Source organism: Cyprinodon variegatus, unplaced genomic scaffold (genome assembly GCF_000732505.1).
Source record: "Cyprinodon variegatus isolate N-32 unplaced genomic scaffold, C_variegatus-1.0 Scaffold487, whole genome shotgun sequence".
NCBI lineage: Eukaryota > Metazoa > Chordata > Actinopteri > Cyprinodontiformes > Cyprinodontidae > Cyprinodon > Cyprinodon variegatus.
The window spans coordinates 291,286-313,058 of NW_015150940.1; the positions used below are offsets into that span (position 1 = coordinate 291,286).

A 21,773-nucleotide genomic window follows, 5' to 3' on the forward strand; every position below is an offset into this window, starting at 1 on the left:
ATTTAATAGCAAGTAAAAAGATGCCATATCTAGATTCAGCAGGAACACAACTGTATTACAAGAGTTTTTCATCATAAGCTGTGAACCAATTGTAACATAAATACAAATCGGACTCTAATTTCCACTTTTTTCTTTCTAAGATGTGGATCAGAGATTGAACTCAAAACACAGTAAAGGCCAACACTGCACCAGGCTCCATTTGAGGGGTGCTGTGTAAAAAAAGAGCTTTAACAATTCCTCTTAATTGCAACAATGTGATTCATTTTGTTATTTCTTTTTATTAGTCCCTACCAAAGCAAAACTAAATCTTGATCTCTCTCCTATGAGCCACATCTTACAAGAGTTATTTCTCTTTATAAGCCTCTATGTCTATATAGTACAACTCAGCAAAAAATATTTATGCTAAGTGTGCATCTAAAACAGGATCTGATATCCTCGGTCGGTCTCAGGTTTTCCATATGAGCAATGAACCAAAGTCTGTCACAGTCAACAGATTGCTGCTTAATAAGGTAACAGTTGGGAAACCATTTACTGTTCTCCCACAGATTGTTTTTAAACGTCCGAGAGCAGTGTAAAAGAAAAGGTCAAAAACAGAGAGCAGGGAAACTGCAGCCTTTCAAGACAGACAATGCGAGTCAGCTATCTGACTTCATCAAATAGGACGTGACAATAACCCCCCTGAATACAAGGCCTCTACTCCTTTATTTCATTTTTTTTTATTTCCCAAGGTGGCCTGCCAGAGTTGCTGACAGTCTCATACCAGGCAATATCTCTCTCTGTGGCAGTCATATGTCATTCCATCCTGTGCACTTTGGCTCCAGCGGTATCCCTATGTGACAACTGGTTTCATGTATTATGTCTCACGTGATGCAAGTACTTCTGGTGGAACTTTAACATGTTTAAAGCCCCATGTTTAGGACTTTGCATCATCATTGATTTTCATCTAGGTTAAAATATACTTCTCTGCATGTTTTTAAAGTGTCTGGTCTATATGTACATTTAGAAGTTTTTGTTTCTTAATTTGGTCAACTTTGATGCAGCATTATGGCTGCTTATCACAAGATTTCCCACTTTCTGTCTTTGCCCCATTAATAATCTGACTGCTGTATAATTAATTGCAGCCAGTGGAAAATAATTATGAATGTGCTTAGAGTAGTGTGCTGCACTACTATGCAGGATGTGAAATATGTCCTTCTGCTTTCCAGAAACTATATTCGCATGAACGTATGTGTTAATAACTCATTCGTAATAACGCTACGTCGAGAATATGGTATTTTATTCATCATTTTCCTATATGATTTAAGAGCAATATCAAATTATTCAGATATCTGAATTTCATTACAGTAAGTAGATTAAGTGACAATAATCCTTGTGACGCTTCTATGGAGGGAAGGAGAACAAAGCTTTCCTATGGTGTTACCACAAAACCGTGAGTGTATTTATTCCAGCATTACAAAAAAAAGTGAAATCTACAAAAATAAGACACAGAACACAGAATAAAGTAGTTAAAACTCTAAATAATTAAATGTAAACTTCAAATCAGACCTGATTCACTCCAAACGCACATGATTTTGATTCCGCTTCTGTCAAGTGATAATAAACTTAGATATGTAGCAGTTTTTGTTTCAGTTTTAAATGCAAAAAATTGCATATGTTACACATAATTGAAGATATGAAGGAAAATGTTTCCTCAAAGCAGAATCTGACAAGTGAACTGTACATATTTATTCTGCCCATTACAAGCAATACTCAAATAATCCCATTTTACTGCAAATACAGGATACGGCTTTTTTTTTTTAAACTTTGGATCATGAGGTTTAAACTTCTGCAGAACATGAAGCATACACAGCACATATCAATCTGGAAAGTAGAGAGTAGAGCCCGATTTCAAAGGCGGGACCAGGGCAAGACAGACTGGAGTCAGCAGAAAATGGTAAGAACCAATTGGACAACTACAGATGTTGCAAAGAGATGTTTTCAAAGCAGCAGTCAGTTGTTGAAATTTTAAAGATATACTAAGTTCATCTGCGAAATAATGAAGGGCATCATTAAAACGTAGCTCCAGTGCAGCTATAATCTTTACTATCATGATTTTAAAAAAAGCGCTGTTGCAGTATGGGTAATTCTTGAGCAAGCTTAAACTCCTGCCTTCCATGCTGTAATTGGTCTTGCCAGTTTTGGACCGGAGAGTCTGAGCTTTCATAGACTGACAAGATGTGTATTAAATTAGGGCTGCAACAACGAATCGATAAAATCGATAAAAATCGNACAGTTAATGAGCAACCTGTACTTGTGTGCTTGTTTGTTCTGTCTAAAATGTTTATTTTGGAATAAAGAGGTTAATATATAAAAAAAATATTTTGTGTCCGATTCATCGATTAATCGAAAAAATAATCGGCCGATTCATCGATTTTCAAAATAATCGTTAGTTGCAGCCCTATATTAAATACATACACTCCAAGTTATTCATAACAAGCTGCTGTCACAACCATGCTAAACAGTGCTTGTGGCCAATTCAGAGGTTGTGCCATAATCTCTAAGCATATATAGCATAACTTGTTTATAGGGGAAAAAATAAAAGGATCTGACTATGACACCTGTGTCTCCTACATGAGTTGTAGCAAACAGGACCTCTTATAAATATATCTCTCAACAATGGCTTTCTTCTTGCTACTCCTCCATAAACACCTTAGTCATGGATTACACTATTAACAGTTTTTTTAGGGGTATTTAGATTGTGTCAGCTTTGCAGCCACTTCACTGTAACCATCGGCCTCTTATGACGGCTCTGATTTATACTAAACTTGCTTTTGAGTTTATGTGGACGACCATAGGCACGCATTGTCATGGTTTGCAGTTTTTCCATATGTTTTTGTCTTCAGGTGCGATATTATTGAACTTGTTCTATGTGATACAGAGATGTTTGGAACAAGTTTGTCGGATTGCCTTTCATTTAAGGTCATCAGTTTTGTAAACTTTAGGAAAAAGTATGGACTTTTTTGGATTATTTTGTGTTGCACAATAACATATAATACCTAACAATATGCAGTTAGGATTGAGGCTGTAATTTGACAAATTGAAATAAAGGTTTGAGTTGTACCAATAATTTTAAGTTTTCTCTATGTATAGTCATAGTCAAAGAATCAGCTTAGATAACACAGTGCTACAAATATAATATTATTGTGAGCTATTACTTTAAAAATTATTTCTATACAGAGTAGGTACTTCATTGTTGGCAGCAAAGTATCACACAGCACTTTATGTGTGTGTATCTGCATGTTTCCATTACCACTTTCCTTTCGAGCAAAATAACTCCTACTCAGACACAAAATAAATTAATATTACCAAAGGCAAGCAGCTCAACCCTATTAACAGGGTAAAATAAAGCAAACACAGACTAATGTAGGTACACAAAATCTAGATAGCAAATTTACAGTTTTATATACACCTAAGCAGTAATTACAATAGACAGAAATGACCTCCTCCAAGCCAAATGAGATTTTGCACCGAGCCGTATTAATTAAGCCCTTTGATCTAAAGAAGAACAAGTTCATTTGCTTTGCTTATTTTTAAACTTCTGTCTCCTCTGAGATTTTGATTATTTATGTACTGCTTGAGTCTGTTTGTTGTTGTATTTTAGTTTACTTTTTTGACTCTGTCCTTTCTCCTTCGCCTTCCTAAGGTTTAATGACACTTCTAATTCATCAGGTTTAGGTGCCTCTTATTGGTGTTAACAGTAATGGAATGTGGGTCATTGATAATGACAGCTGCTGTCTTTTTTCAAAGAACACTTATTTATTTTAGCTTCTTTCAGTGGACTAAAGCGGCTCCTTACAGCTCATGCCATAATCTTTGTTGAGAAACTACTCTAAAGTCAGGAATATTATTTTGAAACAAAGGAAAAATGTATTTCAACAATGGCAGCTCGACAAATTGAAATAGCTGGCAGGGGTCCAGAACTATTACTGTGCCATTTCACTTACATTCTAAGGGGCCTAAAACTTAGGCAGGCACTTCACCTTGGAATGGTTGTTTTGACACTGCACAGACACGTGCATAGTTTTACCTTTGTGACATGATCTTGTAGGCATCTGGAAGATAGCAGTTGATGTTCTCCATTTGGAAGGGGTCGGCGTCGCAAATCTTGTCATCTGTTCGGCCATAGTTGGCGCTTTCAATCATTATGACATCGCTCCCTGGACACCGAAGATCAATGGGGTAACCCTCACAAGACAGCTCTCTCCTCACTAAGCCAAACGGAAGGGCAGCTCTGCTAAACCCTGAAGGAGAGGAAGAAAGAGCTTTCTTAGAACAAACAGTACCACAGAGGAAGATGTGAACTCAAAACATGAGAGCTGAATATACACAAGGGAAGTCTCTGTATGCATGCATTTCCGTATTTAATTTAAAAAGATCAAAACCTGTTCATGAATTGAGATAAAGATAGAAAACTATCACCGGCAGTCTAACATATATATAAAAGTATTCCTTTGAAATTCTTTCACATTTTAATGGTATAACCATTATCTTCAATGTCTTTTATGGGATTTAATGTGACAAAGCAACACAAAGCAGTGCATAAAACTAAAGTGGAAAAAAATTCTGCTGCATTTTTCAAGATCTGCTTATGTTTCACAATTACATTTAGATGTTGACTTTTGGTCAAAATTATTGATGCACAACATATTGCAAAAAAAATACATTAATGCATGTCATTGTAATATCTCTAAGTACTATGAATTCAAACATATAATATTGATGTCATTTTAAAGCACAATTCAGTACATGGACAATTTAAAGTGCTTTAAATTAGTTTGATAATAAAATAGAAGCAAAATGAAAGAAGAATAAAAGAAAATAAAGACTAAAAGACATGAGTAAAACAAATAAAACAGTTGGAACACAACCTTAAACTTATAATACCTCGGTTGACAACTTAACTTCAACAGCCAAAGGCAGTTCTAAACAAATGGGGTTTTCATTTTAACTTAAATGAACTTAAAGTTGCATCTTGCTGGAAGCCAAGAGAAAAAAAGAAAGAATATATTATTCACAACTGATCACATTATATACTAATATAATTGTTAACAATATAGGAATTTTCTAACTTGCATCAATATTCAAACAGTTTGGTTGTATTATTTTTTAGATGTTGAGCATTGTTGCTCAGCTGAAAAGAGAACCGCCAACTCAGTCCCAGAAATCCTGTTAGAGCATGTAAAAGACTGAAAGAGGAAAACAAAGATCAAATGTGAAAAACCCCCCATGAAAAAAAAAAAAAAATAATAAAAAATAAATAAATAAATAAGCAAAAATCTCAGCGTGGAGTTCACTGAAGTAGGAGCTAAAGCCTTGGAAGCTGCCAAGTTAATGGATTGCTTGAATAAGTGTTGCCAAAAGATAGCGATGTTGTACGAAAATGTATAAGCCTGCCTATTGGGCCTGGTGCAAAAATTATTGGCAGGCTCAAAAAGAATTAAGTAAACACTATCAGGATAATTGCTTGGCATATATTGGCTTATTAATTTTAGATTAAGCTATATTGTTGTTGTTTTTTATAGGCATAGAAAATGACTAAGCCTCTTCATATTTGGTCTTAAAAGAGTGAAGAATCCTCTTGTTAAGTCAGACGTTTGCCACACAACGTGTGGAAAAAGAAGAGTTATAATAAAAAAATGTCTTTCTTCCTGTTATTTTTCCAAAAAGACCAGATTTCCAAAGGTATTTGGTTTTGGTTTAGTTATTTAGAGGAATCGGAATAATTTGATTGAATACATTACCATGTCAGCTTTAAAAGATTTTTTTTTTCTTTTTAATGGACACACAAAAAAAATTTTCAACTACTTTTTGTTAAACCACTAAATAAAATTAAATATAAAGGATTTTGTGATTATAAAGTAAACCATCTAAAAGACTTCCAGGGGTTTGAAGACTTATAGGTACATATCAAGTAAACGTTTCAGTATTTAACTGCACCAGGGAGCTAATGGTATTATGTCATCCCTTTGCCCTAACCGGCCCTGAGCAAAAATCAATAATTGTCATTAAAGTATAGTTTGTCGACCTAATGTCTGGAGCCCTCGGTACCCTTGCAACGATCATTGTAAGTACAATCATATTGATAACGCGCAAAAAAAGTAAGACAACCAAGAGGATAAAAACGTATTTCAAATAAAATAAAAAGCTGGTGTAAACTTAAAAAAGAGCAATTCTTTCTGTGCTTTAGTCTCATTTGAAAAACCTGCTGTTGCTTCATTCTTCATTTCATCGTAAAAACATAACATTAAGTTCTATACCAAAGGGCTTATCTTTTTCTTTCAATCCTGATTTCTTACTGTACAGAATGAAAAAAAGAAACAACCGCCATGACAACATAAGTGTAATTTAATCCTCTTCACAGAGCTCACAATCGAAGAAAGCACTATTGGGAGGCAGGGAAAAAAAACATCCATGAATGTGTGTGTGTAAGTGTTTGTTTCTGTAAGGGCAGGTGATGGGACTAGAAAAACTGGAAACAAAATCAATGTTGTTGTTCTGCAAATAAGAGTAATGCCAAAAGTCATTTTAGAACTAAAAGTAAGGCACGCAGGTAAACTTCATGAAACGCTATGCGTGTTTGATAAGAGCTATTTTCTACCGCTGTGACATGTCAAACATTAAAGAAGAAGGGCAGAGGGCCTAATAAGACTGCCAGGTGCTCCTGTGTTGACTTCTTTGACTAATAAGCAGCTTCCCAGCATCCAGTGGTGACTCTGTCACCTCTTTGAGGCCTTATATAACAGGGTATCTACCTTCAACTTCGTGGAAGGCTGTTGTTTCTAAAGACTCCGTTTCCCTAATGAGGTCTAGTTCAGTCGCGAAAGAAAATAAAGAACACCCTCACTACTTCTCAGGTTCTAATTTGTCTGCCTCATAGACAAGTTGGAAGGATCCATTTATGCAGTTTAGAAACATAAAGGACTATTCCTTCTTTTGATGAGTCACAAGAAGGAGTTTACTTGCAGTGCAAGACAACATTGGTCAAAAAAGGCAGTCAATTTTACCCTAATAAATGGCTTATCAATTCGCAACCAATCATCATCATTATCTAATAAAGACACACCTCTCTGTCTGTTTTGGCTGTTGATCCATTTAGGCATAAATCAGGTGAAAGCTGCAGAGGTGTTTGTTCAATGGCATAGAGCAAAAAAAGAACATTGTTTAAACCAGGTCAGCTGCTGTTGTAAGTTTATTTATTAGAACCTGGTGTTGAAAAAAGGTGAAAAAGAATGAAAGCAACTCGCTAGGAACATGACTTGACAGTCTTTTTTTATTAGGGCTAGTGGTTGATATAAGCCTAACAATTCAATTCAACCTAAATTTGATTTAACATTGATTTAAATGTTAAATCTATTTCTAAGTAGAAGTACACATTCTAATAGAGTATCTTGTATACCTAAATGTAAAAAAACCATTGAGGTATACCGGTGCATATATGAATATTTTTAAGTATTAAATATCAATATGTAGTAAAAACATAAAAGTACAAAATTAACAATGAAGTATAATGCTAAATTGTTTTCCTTTTCTTTAAGAAGTGGGGAGAATTGAAATTATTTTTTACAAAAATAAATCTAGAAGTATATCACTAGCACAGAAATACTCTTTGTGAATATGTACTCAGGGCAGAATTGGAGTTACCTTGCATGCAAGATGAACTGTCACGAGATTTGTGGATTCACAAAATCCCGAAAATACGTCTTGCCAGGAGCCAGCAGATGCATTTGCTTTGATACAGAAATGTTTTGGAACAATGAGATATAATGACATGTATGACATCAATGCGTCAACCAGAGATGGAAGGCTTAAGCAAAACAAACATGGCTTTGCCGATGTTAGTTGGAATTCACAGGGTATTCCTTGTAGAAAAATTAGCCAAAGGATGTGGATCGGAAGACGGTTGCGCATTTCCCCCCCAACTGGATTTGTTAATTGGATTTATTGATTAACTTCGCTAGTTGTAAAACAAACATACAAAAAAAAAAATCAAACTGCAACTAAAAACCGAACATTGATTGGAAGGCAGGTACCCAATCAGCTGGAAGAAATGTACTGTATGTCCCTCCTTTGCGAACACTTTCTACAAGATGCTTCTCAGATTGATAAGTGTAATTAAATTTGAATTCTACATGTTATCAATCTAAATTATGCCAGGTTAAGATAGGAGAGGAAAAAGTTGCCCATATGATTCTCACAGACTGGCTCAATTCCAACTGCTGGGTTGACAGTTTAGTGAAAGATATACGTTTATAAATAGATATAATTAACAGATATAATTAGAGTGCTGATGTGATGATTTTTAATCTCATATGGCCTACATAAAAATAATAATAATAATAATAATAATAATAATAATAATCAGCAACAGGATAGAATATATAGTCATACAATTTTTTTGCCTTGCAAGAAAATTAACTTCCAAACTTAACAACCTGAACCCTGCAAGATAGCTAATGTAATTATAAAAAAGTGTTTGTGATTCAAGTGCGACAGGAGCCTCATAGTCTGAACCAATAGCCCACAAGGGAAATCCCTGTTAGTCCAACTTGCCTGACTGCAACTGTATCATCACTGCAGTTTTGCATTTGTGTTATCCGCCTTTTACTGTATAAAGCATATCACACAAAACTGTTGATAACAAACTCACAGGCTGTGGGAACTAATTGTTTTGTGGATCTATTTTGAATTGAGAAAAACTTAATTCCAATCAATTGATTAATCGATATTTTTTTAACCTACCCCTAATGTTCGTCACATATTATTGCAATCTAGCACAGCATTCTCACTGAGGAAATCTATCAGCTTAAATGTAGATTAATTGGTTATGCTACTTAATACATAGGGAGGGATACCCATTATTTTTAAACTTTTAAATAATTCTCTTTTTTCAAAAATTCTTGAGAATGGTTGTTTCAAAGAAAGAAAACTAAACGATTAAAAGAAACCTTTATGCAATGTCAGAACAAATAAATCTAAAGTAATTGTAATAACTAACAACAATTATTTTCAGGCCCATTATACCACAGATTGCTTTGTAAACTACATGTTAAATTTGTCTTTACAAGAAAGTCAGTGTTACAAATGCGAGATGCTTCAAAAATATTTATTTCCATTATGTCAGTAAAATTCAAAATTAACTTAGATTCAGACAACAGCTCGAAATGTAAAAGTCAGCTTTAAAGACAATTGTGGGAAAATATGAAGAACAAGCATCCTTAGGAGATAAAAAAAAGAATAAACAATAACATATCTACATATCTAGTATTTACATAAAGTGCAGCTTGTGTTATAAGAGTATATGAAATGCGCTGAAGGTTTCTATGACTTTCAGCATGGATTTTAAGAGTCTCCCCTCTAGGGGAGGGACTTTGCAATGAGCAGTCCAATAAAAGCTTAGGCTATTTTGGTCCCTTATTTTTAAAATAAAATGTTTTAAATAAAAGTGACATTTTTAAGACTAGTAATTATATGTTATTAGACTAATATCTAAAAACAAACAAGTAAAAAATATCCCCTGACTCCAAAGTTGTTTAAATAAAATCTAAATACAATAATTATTACATTCTGAATAACCGGATCTTTTAGGGTGCTTTTTTGTCAATGCTGTGTTTGTGTATGTTATCTTTTATTTTTTGACAAAAACAGAACAAATTAACAGATTTAAAAACCTATATTTTAAACTTTGACTTAAACTTCTTTGGCAAAGTTAAGGGGAATAACTCGGGGCAAGCCTGCCCTATTCAAATGACCCTAAAGACTTCAACTGGATCATCAGGGTGGGCGTTAAATACTGCTGGGATGGAGAGATAAACTTGTTCAGCCCTAATTTGCAGCTGGAACTGATCCGTTTTTTTGGCCATACGCAAGATCTCTTAGATGCAAATACACAGCCAGCCCGACTAATGTTTCAAATCACAAGAACTCTTTTTAAGCGCTTGAATTACTCACCAAGCCTTCAAGATCTTAGCTTTTGGTTTTCTGATTTAGAGTTAATGCAGTCTTATTTTTAAAGATGACAAGAGAGCCTCTTAAAATGCTGCTGGCACACACACTACAGCAACTATTTTTTTTTTCTAAAATGTTGTGTTTCAAATAAAACTTCTGTCCTCTAAAATGCAGTAGATTAACCATCTCAATCCATGCATCATGGTAAAAAAAACAGGGTTGTAAACAGCTTGTGAAAGCCTCTCTGTATTGATTAGAGACCCCAGGCTGAACTATTTTTTTTACCCTGCTGTCAGATGGTATTTAAGTTCAAGGGGTGTGAGTGACAAAGACTCATCAATATGGTATCATAGAAAAAGTCCGGGTGGCTACTTAAAAAAAAAAAGAAAAAAAGTATTTTTCTGTTTTTTATGCAGGTATTAAGATGAACCAATACACCATTGATCACGCATTGCAATTACAACACAATAATATGATCGCAATTAATCTAACATACACAAATCCGGTGCTTACCGTTTCACCTAACTGCATAATTTCATTATTCAAATGAGGCAGAAAAGTAATCATTATTTTGCTTATGAGATCATTTGCATAATTATTAAGGGAAGACACTATATGAAAATTATTTACCTTCCATATTGAAGCAGTAAACAACATCAGTAATTGAAAGCTGAACGATCAGCTGCAAGACTGTTTCTTTGGAAAAAGTTCTTGATAATTTAAAATCCTAACACAAAAAGTAAATGTAGTACTGGAGAGCATATTGTGCAACAGTCAAATTTAGTAATCAAGTATTGGTAGAATTGCTGTGTTTGTTTTGTGCATATATATTATTTCATAACCAATTTAAAACAATTAACTGCATAAGAGTAATGGTGAGACCTAAAAATTGTAATCATAGTATAATGAAGAAAGTAATGCTGAGTGGTGGTTCTTGCTAAGCTACCCCTATAAGGCTGTTTTCAAGAAAAGAAGGTGAGTAAAACTATGGTTTCTGCAACAATGAAATAGTAAACCTTCCAGACAATAGAAGCCAATGCTTTTAACAGCTTGACTGTCACCGACAGCCCAATGACAGGTTTCTAATGGTCAACTCCCCCTTTCAAATGTGCTTCTCAGGAGCTCTGTGGTGGAATCGGCACAGGAACGTGTTAATCAGCTGGAAGACTCAGTCTGATAATAAACAGAGAGGCCACAAATCATATCAGTGCATCCTGCTACAGTTGTACTGCTATTGGAGGCTAATGCAGATGATAAAAGCACAGATAAGATGGAGCCAGTGTAAAGCTAAAATTAAGCTGGGGGAAAAGCTACTGACCTACTGCTGTACTAATCGTTAAAGAAAAAAAAAGTATGCCAAATGAATGCAAAGACAGATTTATTATTCATATTGCATGGAATAAAATTCAAAGTAAGAATAAACCACATTATCTGAAACACCCAATACATTCCATTGCAAGCCCTTTTGCTCCTACTATCCTACTTTAGCATTTAACAATGCAACATTTATACGTAGCAAAGCTAAGCACCAAATGCTGAAGACACTTTAAAGTTTCAATTTACATATATATATATATGTTTTGTAACCATTTGTACGGTAAAAAAAACAATTTTAGGGCTGAGGAAAGGTCATTCAAGTACTGCATCTGTTGTTATGTATAGCTTAGTTAATAAAATACTGAATACCTTTGCCAATTACAAAATTATATATTATTATCTTTTTTAAGTTCTCCAAAAATGGCCATTTATTTATTTTTAACACAAAAAAACAAAACAAAAAAACAATTGGTTTCTTTATTTGTAATAATATTTATATTTTTAAATATTTGATGTCAAGAAAGAAACAAGATTTTTTTTTTCAAATTACACATTATCTTATTTGTTATTTATTAAAGAAAAAAAACATTGCAACATGCTAACAGGCAACATCTATTTAGCATAGATCCCCTAATTCAGTGAGTTACAACACTTCATTACACTGGTGACACCACACTATTTAAAGCTTCCCAAGCTGATATTTACTACTTCATGTAACCTTTGCAATGACATCAGGCACACAATTTGCAAGATCTGTGAGAAACCCTCCCATTTGTAGGCTGAATCCAATTATGCAGTGTCTCTTTGGTGTTGCAATGAATTAAATCATTTTTTTTTTCACCAATGAGCCAAATCAATTTGAAAGTGACCATCTGGTATGATATGAATGTCACTGAAGCAGAGGTAATGATCAGAATGTCTTTTTATTTCACTGAAATGAGGAGTCATTAAGATAATCTTTTCCTACCATTGGGCCAGACAAGGCATAATCAACCCCAAAGGGAAGCACATGTAAATACTAACGATATAAGGAAAATCTATGTGCAATAGGAGCAGCTTCTTAAATAGATCACTTCAGTATCAATCACTGTAAAGTAAAAAAAAAAAAAAATAATAATAATTTCTGCATTCCTGCTAAGGCTGAATCACACATTATATTGCAAAAATGTATTTTCTACTTTCTACCTAGCCTTCTTCCCTTCAGGTTTTCATTAAAATAAATCTTTGTAAGTTGAGTTAAAAATTCTTTCACAGTTAGCCTGGAAGCAAAGCAGAGACCGGTCAAAAGACCCATTCAGCCGCCAAAGCTTATCATTGTGCCCCAAACAAAAAAGGGGTCCCTGCATTATTTTGATGTGAAACCAGATAATTTCTGTTGAGAGCCAATGAGAAGTGTGACAGGGACGCTCCTGATGCTTGTCGTCTACTGTTAACCGGGCCCTTTGATTTTCCTCGCTGCTCTGACGAGAGCTAACCAGCTGCTTGTAAATGAGCTTGCGTCTCTTTTCGGCCTGCCATTATTCTGCTCTCCTGACTTGACAAGCAAGCTCAGTGGAGGGACACTGGGTGAAAGAAAAGTGTGACCTATAGTTCTACCTTGAAGCCACGGGGAACGCAGCTTGAGTCATCCTATTTTACCCCACCAAGTGCACACCACAAAATCTATGGAACATATAAATGGGTCTGAAAAGGAAAAGAAACCTTTATTTCAAGGCCCTTCCCACAGGGCTGATTCTATAATCCAGAGATATCCCTTCCAACAACATGGATTCTTAAGAAGTCAAATCTTTCCAGGGGAGGAAGCGAAACAAATATTTCATATATCCAGCAAACAGTAGGATATGAGGTGGCTCACTCTGAGAGGCCATTGTAAGATATGAATTACACCACTGGACTGGCATATCTGGCATATTTTCTTGTGATTTAAGAGTTCCTGCAATTCAAATAAGTCTGTTGCGGGAAGACATGTTTTTGCCAGGCTTGCCTAATGTAGAAAACAAATATGCAGCCTTTTAAATTATAAGGCATGTGATGTAATTATTATTCTCCAAAACAGTGCCGAATATCCTACTTATATATCACCTGTAATTTCAGTTAAAATTACCAAGTGTTTGTATTGTTGACACTTATGAAGCGCTTTCTAGCTGCTGGCTATTCTAAAGGTCGCAAAACACATATAATAAACAATATACATATACAATATATAAATGTAAAGTTGTTTGGAATGCTCTAAGGGAAATATGCAAGAAGAAATAAACAAAAATATAGCATTTTTAGTTATTATTATTAAAAAATATTTTTATATTTTTTATATAACATTCTAATTCGTTTTAAATTAGGGAAAACACATCTATGTCTTTTTGAGTTCCTAAGTGCACTCTTTTTTTTTCTGAAAATGTACCAAATTGTTGATGCCTAACATTTCTGCTATCTCACCGATGAATTCTTCTTTTTTTTCACCCTCATGATGGTCTTTTTCACCTTCATTGAGAGCTGCTTGGATTGCATGTTGTGTGTTCACAGCAATAGCTTGAAATTGCAAACCCCAAACCTGGAATCAACTCTGGACCTTTTAACTGCTTAAACGATTGCAGGTTAACAAGGTAAGAGCCCATGCGACCTTGTTATTTTTTTTGCAGCCTTATGAGGTAAATTTCTTTTGGTCCCTTGAGAGGTGAACAAGTATTAAAGAGCTGGAATTCCAAAACCCTTGCCCCAATTTGAATGTGAATGCTCTCAAATTACAGCTAAATGTTCTAATTAGGAACACACACACACACACANATATATATATATATACACATACACACACATATACATACATCCACATACATGGGGCAGAGGCTAACATCAGCTTTTTCTGTTAGTTTTTAAAACTGAAAAATCATACATTTTCATGTTAGCCTCTCCAAAAGTCTATGAAAAAATGTATTGGGGGTAAATCTTCCCAAAAATACAGTTGCAACGGGGTCTCAGGCACTAAACTGACAGCACTGTGACCTAGATATGTGGGTGAGTGCTGCGTGCTTGACACCCCATATCCAAATTTTAAACTCCTATTTTGAGGTGGAGAGGAAAGAAGTCATCCTGTTTTTATCCTGTATTGTAATGGAGTATACCAATATCGACAACTCTTCTGGTTAACTGACCAAACTTAGTTACATAAACATTGACAAAGTCCTAATCAATTCTACATCAGACATGTGGCACCATTTTCTGAGAAACAAAATAACCAACAGTAAAACAAAAAATTTAATAAAAAAAAAAACACTGCGGCCTAACAGTTAGGCATTAAAGCTGGCATCTGCTTTTAAGGGCTGTTTCCCAATTCCAAACAACTCTGAACTGCATCTTAGAGGTAAAACTTTAGGTACTATAAGTATTAGAATACACTATAATTTTTTTATTGATCATAGCAAGCATGAAAACAATGTTAGATGAACCTGTCTGAACTGGACCAAATTGTTCTATACTGAAATCTAAAGAAAACATAGTTTGTAATTTTTAAAAACCTTTATTTGTTTGTAAAATTGAAATAATTTAAGTCTAAGGTTGCTCTGAACCTAATATCCCAGTGACTTATAACATTTATTTAAGATATGATTACCCAAATTAGATTTTTGTTTTCTATTTTTACTTCAGTTTTACTCCATTTCCTCTGCATTGCATCCAGTCCTGAGAACAGAATGAAAATAAATTTGCATAAAGTATGGTGGCCTTTATGACTAGATCAAAAGGCAAGCTAATTTATATGTTGTTTTAATTACTTCTCATATCATACTATAATATACCAAAAGATGTTGAACGGTGTTAACATTTTACGTTTAAACATGGCGAGATATGACAACAAAAAAGATGTCAAGAAAAGAAACAATGGAGAAATCAAAGAAGAAGTTAAAGAAGAAGATGAAGAAAAAAAGAGTAAGAGAAGAAAAAAAAGCATTCAATCCTCATTTGTATTCTCCACCATCAAGTTGACTCCAATTCATTTACATCTCTGCTACTTCCATAGCAACAGCAGGGGGGCTATCAGGAGCATCTTTGATATAGGTATAGTTTTTTCATGACTGAAAAAGATCTTGCCATTTCTCTCTGAATAGATGTCAAGAACGATTTTATTTCCTCACCATTTTGTTTACCCACTTTAAACAGGGAGTTACATGAAATACTTTCTCTTTTGTTGTTTATTCCTCTTAGCCCAAAACGAGTGCGTGTACAGACATAATCCTAGCCACAATTGCAATGAAAAGAAATATGATCATGTAGCACTTAATCTAATTGTGCTTAGATAAAATAGGACATGTGGAAATACTAGAAACCAAAAAGGTTCATGCCCCGCCATTCCATTAGAATTTGATCAAATGCATAGCTTTAAGTTTGCAGCCTCCATAAATGAGAATGTACTGCACCTGCAGGAAAACACAGCCTCATCAAATTCCATGTACACTTGCATGTAAATCAACCTTTAGGCCTAATTAAGCTTTATGGGGCTCATCAAGGTCATAAATCCCTTTTTTTTTCATAATGCATTATTGACTACACATCATCTGCACATGTTAGCTGGCTGCACTCACACAAGCACAGAGTGTCATCTCACTGTCTAATATCGGATGGCCCCGAGGCCAGGCAGGGTGTGCAGTGGGAGTGAAAGAGAGGGAAAAAAACGAGGGAGGGCTTTTTAGGTCACAAAAAAAGGAAGGACATATTCTGGTAATGAAATGGCTGCAGTGATTGCAAAGCAATACATTTTTTCTCACAGACCCTGAAAAATTGTCAATGGTAAATTTTAATATTATTTTACCAGACATTATACAATTGATAAGATAAGGTCAAGGCTTTTTTGCTCATTCCGTTTGTGTGGTGTTGAGCAGAAATTTATGATATTTTAGACATTTAAATATGTAAACAAACTATATTCACAAAGAAATCAGAGTCTGGAGAAGAGAATGTTTGCCCTCTAATTCAATTAAAATGAGTAGACGGTAATACGATCGTTTGGATTAATCCTTTGGATCACTAAAAGAGAATTGATGTAGGTCAGTCAATATTTCAGATGACGAGTGATACAAGTTTAAATATCTGAATGCTTTGTGGAACTTAACAGGCTGAGTTTGCTTAGTATGTGACGACCCTGGTCTTAAGAATTTCCACAGCTTCACAGTGGAGTGAGAAACTTCTTGCTTTGCTCCAATGAACTGCTTGATACAGTACAGTTCAATAAAGAAGCACCATCTATAAAGGGTCTACCAATGGGAATACATTACAACAGGGTCGTGTCGGGTTAGTTTGCATTCTCACAATAGACTTTTCTAACAAGCCATTGGCAGTGGTTCCTCTACCTCAAGACTCTGCTCTCATGTGTATGCATTTGTGCCACATAATACAGCCAGTGCTTCAACTGACCTCTACCTGGCATTTAAATTCCCTGACCAACAGGGTAGTCATTCCCTGATGACAAGGCTGGCTGAATTTCTATAACCACAAAGACTTGCTGCTTTCCAGGTTCACCAGATCGTTAGTTGGCACCATTTCATTGAATACTATTAAAGAAAAAATAGACAAATTATAAATTCAAAGCACTCTTTCATTCTTCTTTGATAGATTTTTAAAACAGCAATAAATCAGTATTAAAGATGTTGACTGGAATTATTTAATCTAACAGGGACTGAAATAAAAGTTATGACAGTATTAGTGTTTTCTAGATTTTTTTTCAGAGATTTAGGCTTGCTTTGCATTCTATAATTGTTTAATTTGGCATTATCTTCATAACTCCCAACACATACATGACTTACAGAAAATTAAAGGAAAGCAGCAGCCTAATAGGATCTGTCAGTTTGGAGTAATCTACTAAGAACCATGTCAGCCTATGTATTCTTTGTAATTTTAAAAGTTTCTAGAAAAACTCTGAAAGTCACCAGCGTAAACTATTGGTAGCTGACTTTTCTGTTTAATGTGGAAATTTTAAGGTGGATGGTTTTGTGTCTAAGGGAAAATATTAAAAAAAAAGGTGGGGCCTCTGTGTAGCTGTATCTACAAGCCAGACCAAAATCAAGCTAATTAATGGTTTAAAATTTTGCAGGTACAAAACTATTTCAATAAATATTCTGCTATTCCAGTCCTATAGTTTAGACAAATGATATTCAACTTTTTCCACACACACAAACACACACACACACACACAAACACACACACACACATACACACACACACACACACACACACCAAAATGGTCAGGTTGAAAGGTGGACCAGCCTACACAATTTCTTTTCTAACTAACCACAACACACACACAAATACAGTATATACATATATATGTGTATAAATCACTACATTGATTTTGAATATTTTTATATATACATATATGTGTATATATTAATTAATAAAACAAGCCTAATCGAGCTCCCATACAAAGACTTTGTTGAGCAACACTTTGAGGCAATCACTGAAATCAGCAGTTTTCTGTTAAGTTCAGGAAATGTTCAGTCAGACTTCTGCACCTGTTGGTTGGTGCACTATTCATGGGCAAGGTACTTTCATTTGTCCCACTTTTTTATAAAAATTAAAAATCATATATTATATATTACAATTGAGTATTAGGACCATGCTAAAGATTTTGAGAATAACGTTGTAACATTATGAGAATACAGTTGTAATATTACGAAAATAAAGTTGTAATATTACGAGAATAAAGTCATAACATTATGAGAATAAAGTATTAATATTACGAAAATAAAATTAATATTACGAGAATAAAATCATAACATTAACAGAGAGGCATTAAATTTCAATGCCTCACTAGAGTACGAACAGACCCAAAGCCCCGACTTAAAAAAGCACTATAAGTCACAAGGTCAAAGGCTGAATCACATCAGGTCAAGGTAAAGTACCAGAGCACTAACAGCTTGAACTGATAAATGTTAACTTTAAATCAATATGCCAGAACTTAAGTGAGCTGAATTGGACCCCCAAAATTGAGCAAAAGGAAAAAAGTACTAACTAAAATTACAAACCATCAGGATAAACTTGGCTGGTTTACTGAGTCTGAATTTAAATTAAGACTTTAGTCCGGAAGGAAATGTCTAAAAAAAACAAAAACAAACAAGGAAAAATATCAAGTTGACCAGTTAAACACTATAAGTTAACAAGCCACATAAATGTGAATTTAGAGTTACTTGAAAAGGGTCCGGCCTCTAAATCCCTTTTATTTATGACTGTAGTTTCACCAACCCTCGTTTACAAGACCCTTCTCAGAATTTACAGCTGTACTAAATCAAGAATGAAAGCAAGAGGACAAAAAGGATTCCACTAAGGGCAAGAAAGGATATCTTACGACCGACCCCTGAGAGTCAGCTGTAAAATCTGTGAAATCACAAGCCTTTGAGTATATCATGTTCTCTTAATGCATTCTGTCATTACATGTCCCGCAGTAGGTTTTTCTAGCATGCCATCCAAACTATTCTAGCACCATCACGGATGCTATTCAGCACTGTCCTAACAATGGAAATTTAATTGTCTACCCCTTAAAAAAAATGCTTTTGTTTGTTTGAGATTTTTCAGCTGTTGGGGAAAATGCACGGTTCACTAAAAAGCAGTTCAAGACCACTTCAATGATTGTGTCACTCTGCTGCTTTCCTGTTGAAATCCAAAAGAGGAGCAGGACCAAAAAATGTCCTCATTGTTAAATTGATGTAATTTCTCTTGCAGAGGAAATCGGGGTTATGGTGTACCAAGTGAAATTATATTAGAAAGGCTTAACATAATGGCCTAAAATTTTCCAATCTAAATCACTCGCAAGCAAGACAGAAACTGCTATCTCATGTGACCTGAGCCCTACAGATTAATAACTATAGCATTCCACATTGCAACCACAGCGGACATAATGCAAACCTGCATTTACACATTCAGCTGCTGCATTTGTCAGGTGCAGGGTGTGAATGCTGGTTCCCACTTGAAAGAATATCTACAGTCAATCAAAAAATTCTCTCTATAGGCCCTTTCTGTCTCTAGCCCTTGATGTGTACATCAAACTCATCCAACACAAAAACATGAGAAAATTAAAGCATAACCACCATTTAATCTTAGCACTATCATGGGGATGGTTTTTGGTATCTTTTTCAACACACAGCTATTTACTTGCCTCAGGTGTCAGAACATTTAACAGTAAATCCTGCAGCCAGCCAGCCAAAAACCAAGCAGCAAATACCAAGGCCAGTTTTAACATAAGCCATGTCTCTGACTAAATGGATAAGAATCAAAGTGAGATAAACTGTGACTGTAAAGTACAGGGCAGATAGGGACATGCGATTAGATGTCTAATCTAGGGTGCCAAAGATCCCACCTGGCAAAGAACTCATGGGAACCACATGAAACTCCCTGCTGTATTGAACAGGGATGCTTTGTACTCAAGCAATATGATCACTTTTCTATCAAACGGCTCATAACTGAATAATTCTTCATTTTAGAAGAACGGAAGTCAAATGGCCCCCTGAAAAGTAATGGGATAAGGTTAAATGAGCTCAGGATATGACTTTTATTGTGATCATTTTTCTTAGTTCAAAAATCAAGTGCAGCTAAACAACAGCTTGGCTAATTGGAAGGTAGTTGCTTCTAGAGCTTCCACTATTATTCTATAAACATCAGAATGACCAAACTGGAACTTGAGAAACCTTTTTTTTTTTTCTAAAAACATACTATTAATGCATTGGGGGTGTTTTTCAAGACTGAGTCTGCTTTTATTTATTTATTTTTATAAATACCAATGTTTTTAGCAAACATTCGCCTTTACATTTATTAACCAACTAGTTAGGATCGGAATAAAATCCTGATTTTACTAAATGGACTGAAAGAAAATTATCAGCAATCCATCATGGGTACAACTGACTCTCTGATTTTAGACAGTGACTGTCAATACTTCAATTTTTTTACACTCTTCATACCAGTTTCTAAGTATCAAAAAACGGACGAAAATAAATATTGTAGATACGAAATAAATGCTGATTTTATGCTTTAAATAAAATTAAATAGTTAATGTTATACATTTCTATTGTAAATGTGGGTTAAAATGGAGTGTCATGCAGGGATTTATTTTATTAGTTATCCTTTACTGCCTAATGTATACTTCCAATATAAATAAGAAATCCAATCATCAGAAAGGCTGTAATTTAATCTGCATTCTACAAATTATTAGCTTTGGCAGAAAAATTGATATTGACTCTATTACCTTTAAAATCAGTATTGACAGGTCAAAGCTTTACAAAAATCAATAAATTCCTTTTAGAATAAAACCACTCTACATATGAAGTTTTAAAAATACAAGCACAGATAAGTCAAAAGTTTTTATAAATATAATTTACTAGGTACCTTCAAAATAAAGAGAATACAAAAGGAAAGGTTAAAATATAGCAGTGTCTTAAAAAAAATGTAAAAACCTCATAATCATTGCTGACGTTCAGAGAAGTTATGGATTATTTACCTAAACAGCAAACAAAATCTGTTTTCCAAGGTTGTCTCTGTATAAAAAAACAAAACAAAGAAATGATGCAACAGCTTGAGCAAACAGACACCTAAAGCTACTAGAAAGTAGCTGAAAACTTTTAGCTAAGGCAACATTTTAACAATTGAAAGCATCTTTCATTTTAAGTTAGTGGAGCATTTGTTGACAGCCTCAGGAGCCAGGTGAATGTAGTGTCTGTGTTTAGTTGGAGGGAGGGGGGGATTGCTATATGTCAGAGTTCTGCCATGCTCTTGCATGACAAACACCGACCTGGAGCCAGCTGTGACAAAGCCCTAATCCTGAAAATCCCTTCTTCCTTTGCTGAAAATCCTAATGAGGATTTGAAGTACTCAGCAGGGAGGAGACCCGGGGGCTGTGGTTACACCTTGCCCCTGCTCACTCTCCTAGTCATTGTCTTCTTATCTCCTTATTGGCCAAGCCTGGCTGGCGATGAAAGAGACATGACAGAGCGGTCGGCCTACGTACACAAACCCCACGCCTGCCTGGCTCCGCAGAAAGGCAGGATCCTGCAGTCTACCTCAAACGACCAAGATGACATCAACAAAGTGGTAGAAAAACAAAACCAGTGTACATTCCTTAAATCATGCAGACCAAAACATAAATCCATTACCTAAGTTAAAGCAATATTAAGGCTGGCTTAAATATTAAATAGTTAAACAAATTAAATTTATAGCTAAAAAGCTAATAAAGCCTTTTAAGCCTTTTTAAGGTGGCTCACTTAATAACCTGGAATGGATAAGGGTGCATTGCCAGGACTTAATTTTATTTTTTTAAGTCAACACATATATGCAAAAGAGACACAAGGTGAGATCATTATGTGGTAAAGTAAAGACATCTTTACTTTTATCTTCTGTTTTGGGGATCTGAAGTGTCAATCATCAGATGTTAGATAATGAGTTTGTCTGAGATTATAATTAATCACTCAACCAGACTGTACTAGTTAGAAAATCATCCAAGG

At 34.8% G+C, this 21,773-nt stretch overlaps 1 protein-coding gene across 38 annotated transcripts in view; it reads right to left on the reverse strand.

The window, feature by feature from the left end:
* Positions 1 to 21,773, reverse strand: part of adgrl2 (adhesion G protein-coupled receptor L2) — a 136,341-nt gene that overhangs the window by 87,700 nt on the left and 26,868 nt on the right. For all 38 annotated transcript variants that reach the window (XM_015390157.1, XM_015390146.1, XM_015390144.1 and 35 more), the window contains one exon: positions 4,067 to 4,280. In XM_015390157.1, coding sequence (XP_015245643.1) covers positions 4,067 to 4,280 — 214 coding nt within the window. The remainder of the gene's footprint in view (positions 1 to 4,066; positions 4,281 to 21,773) is intronic.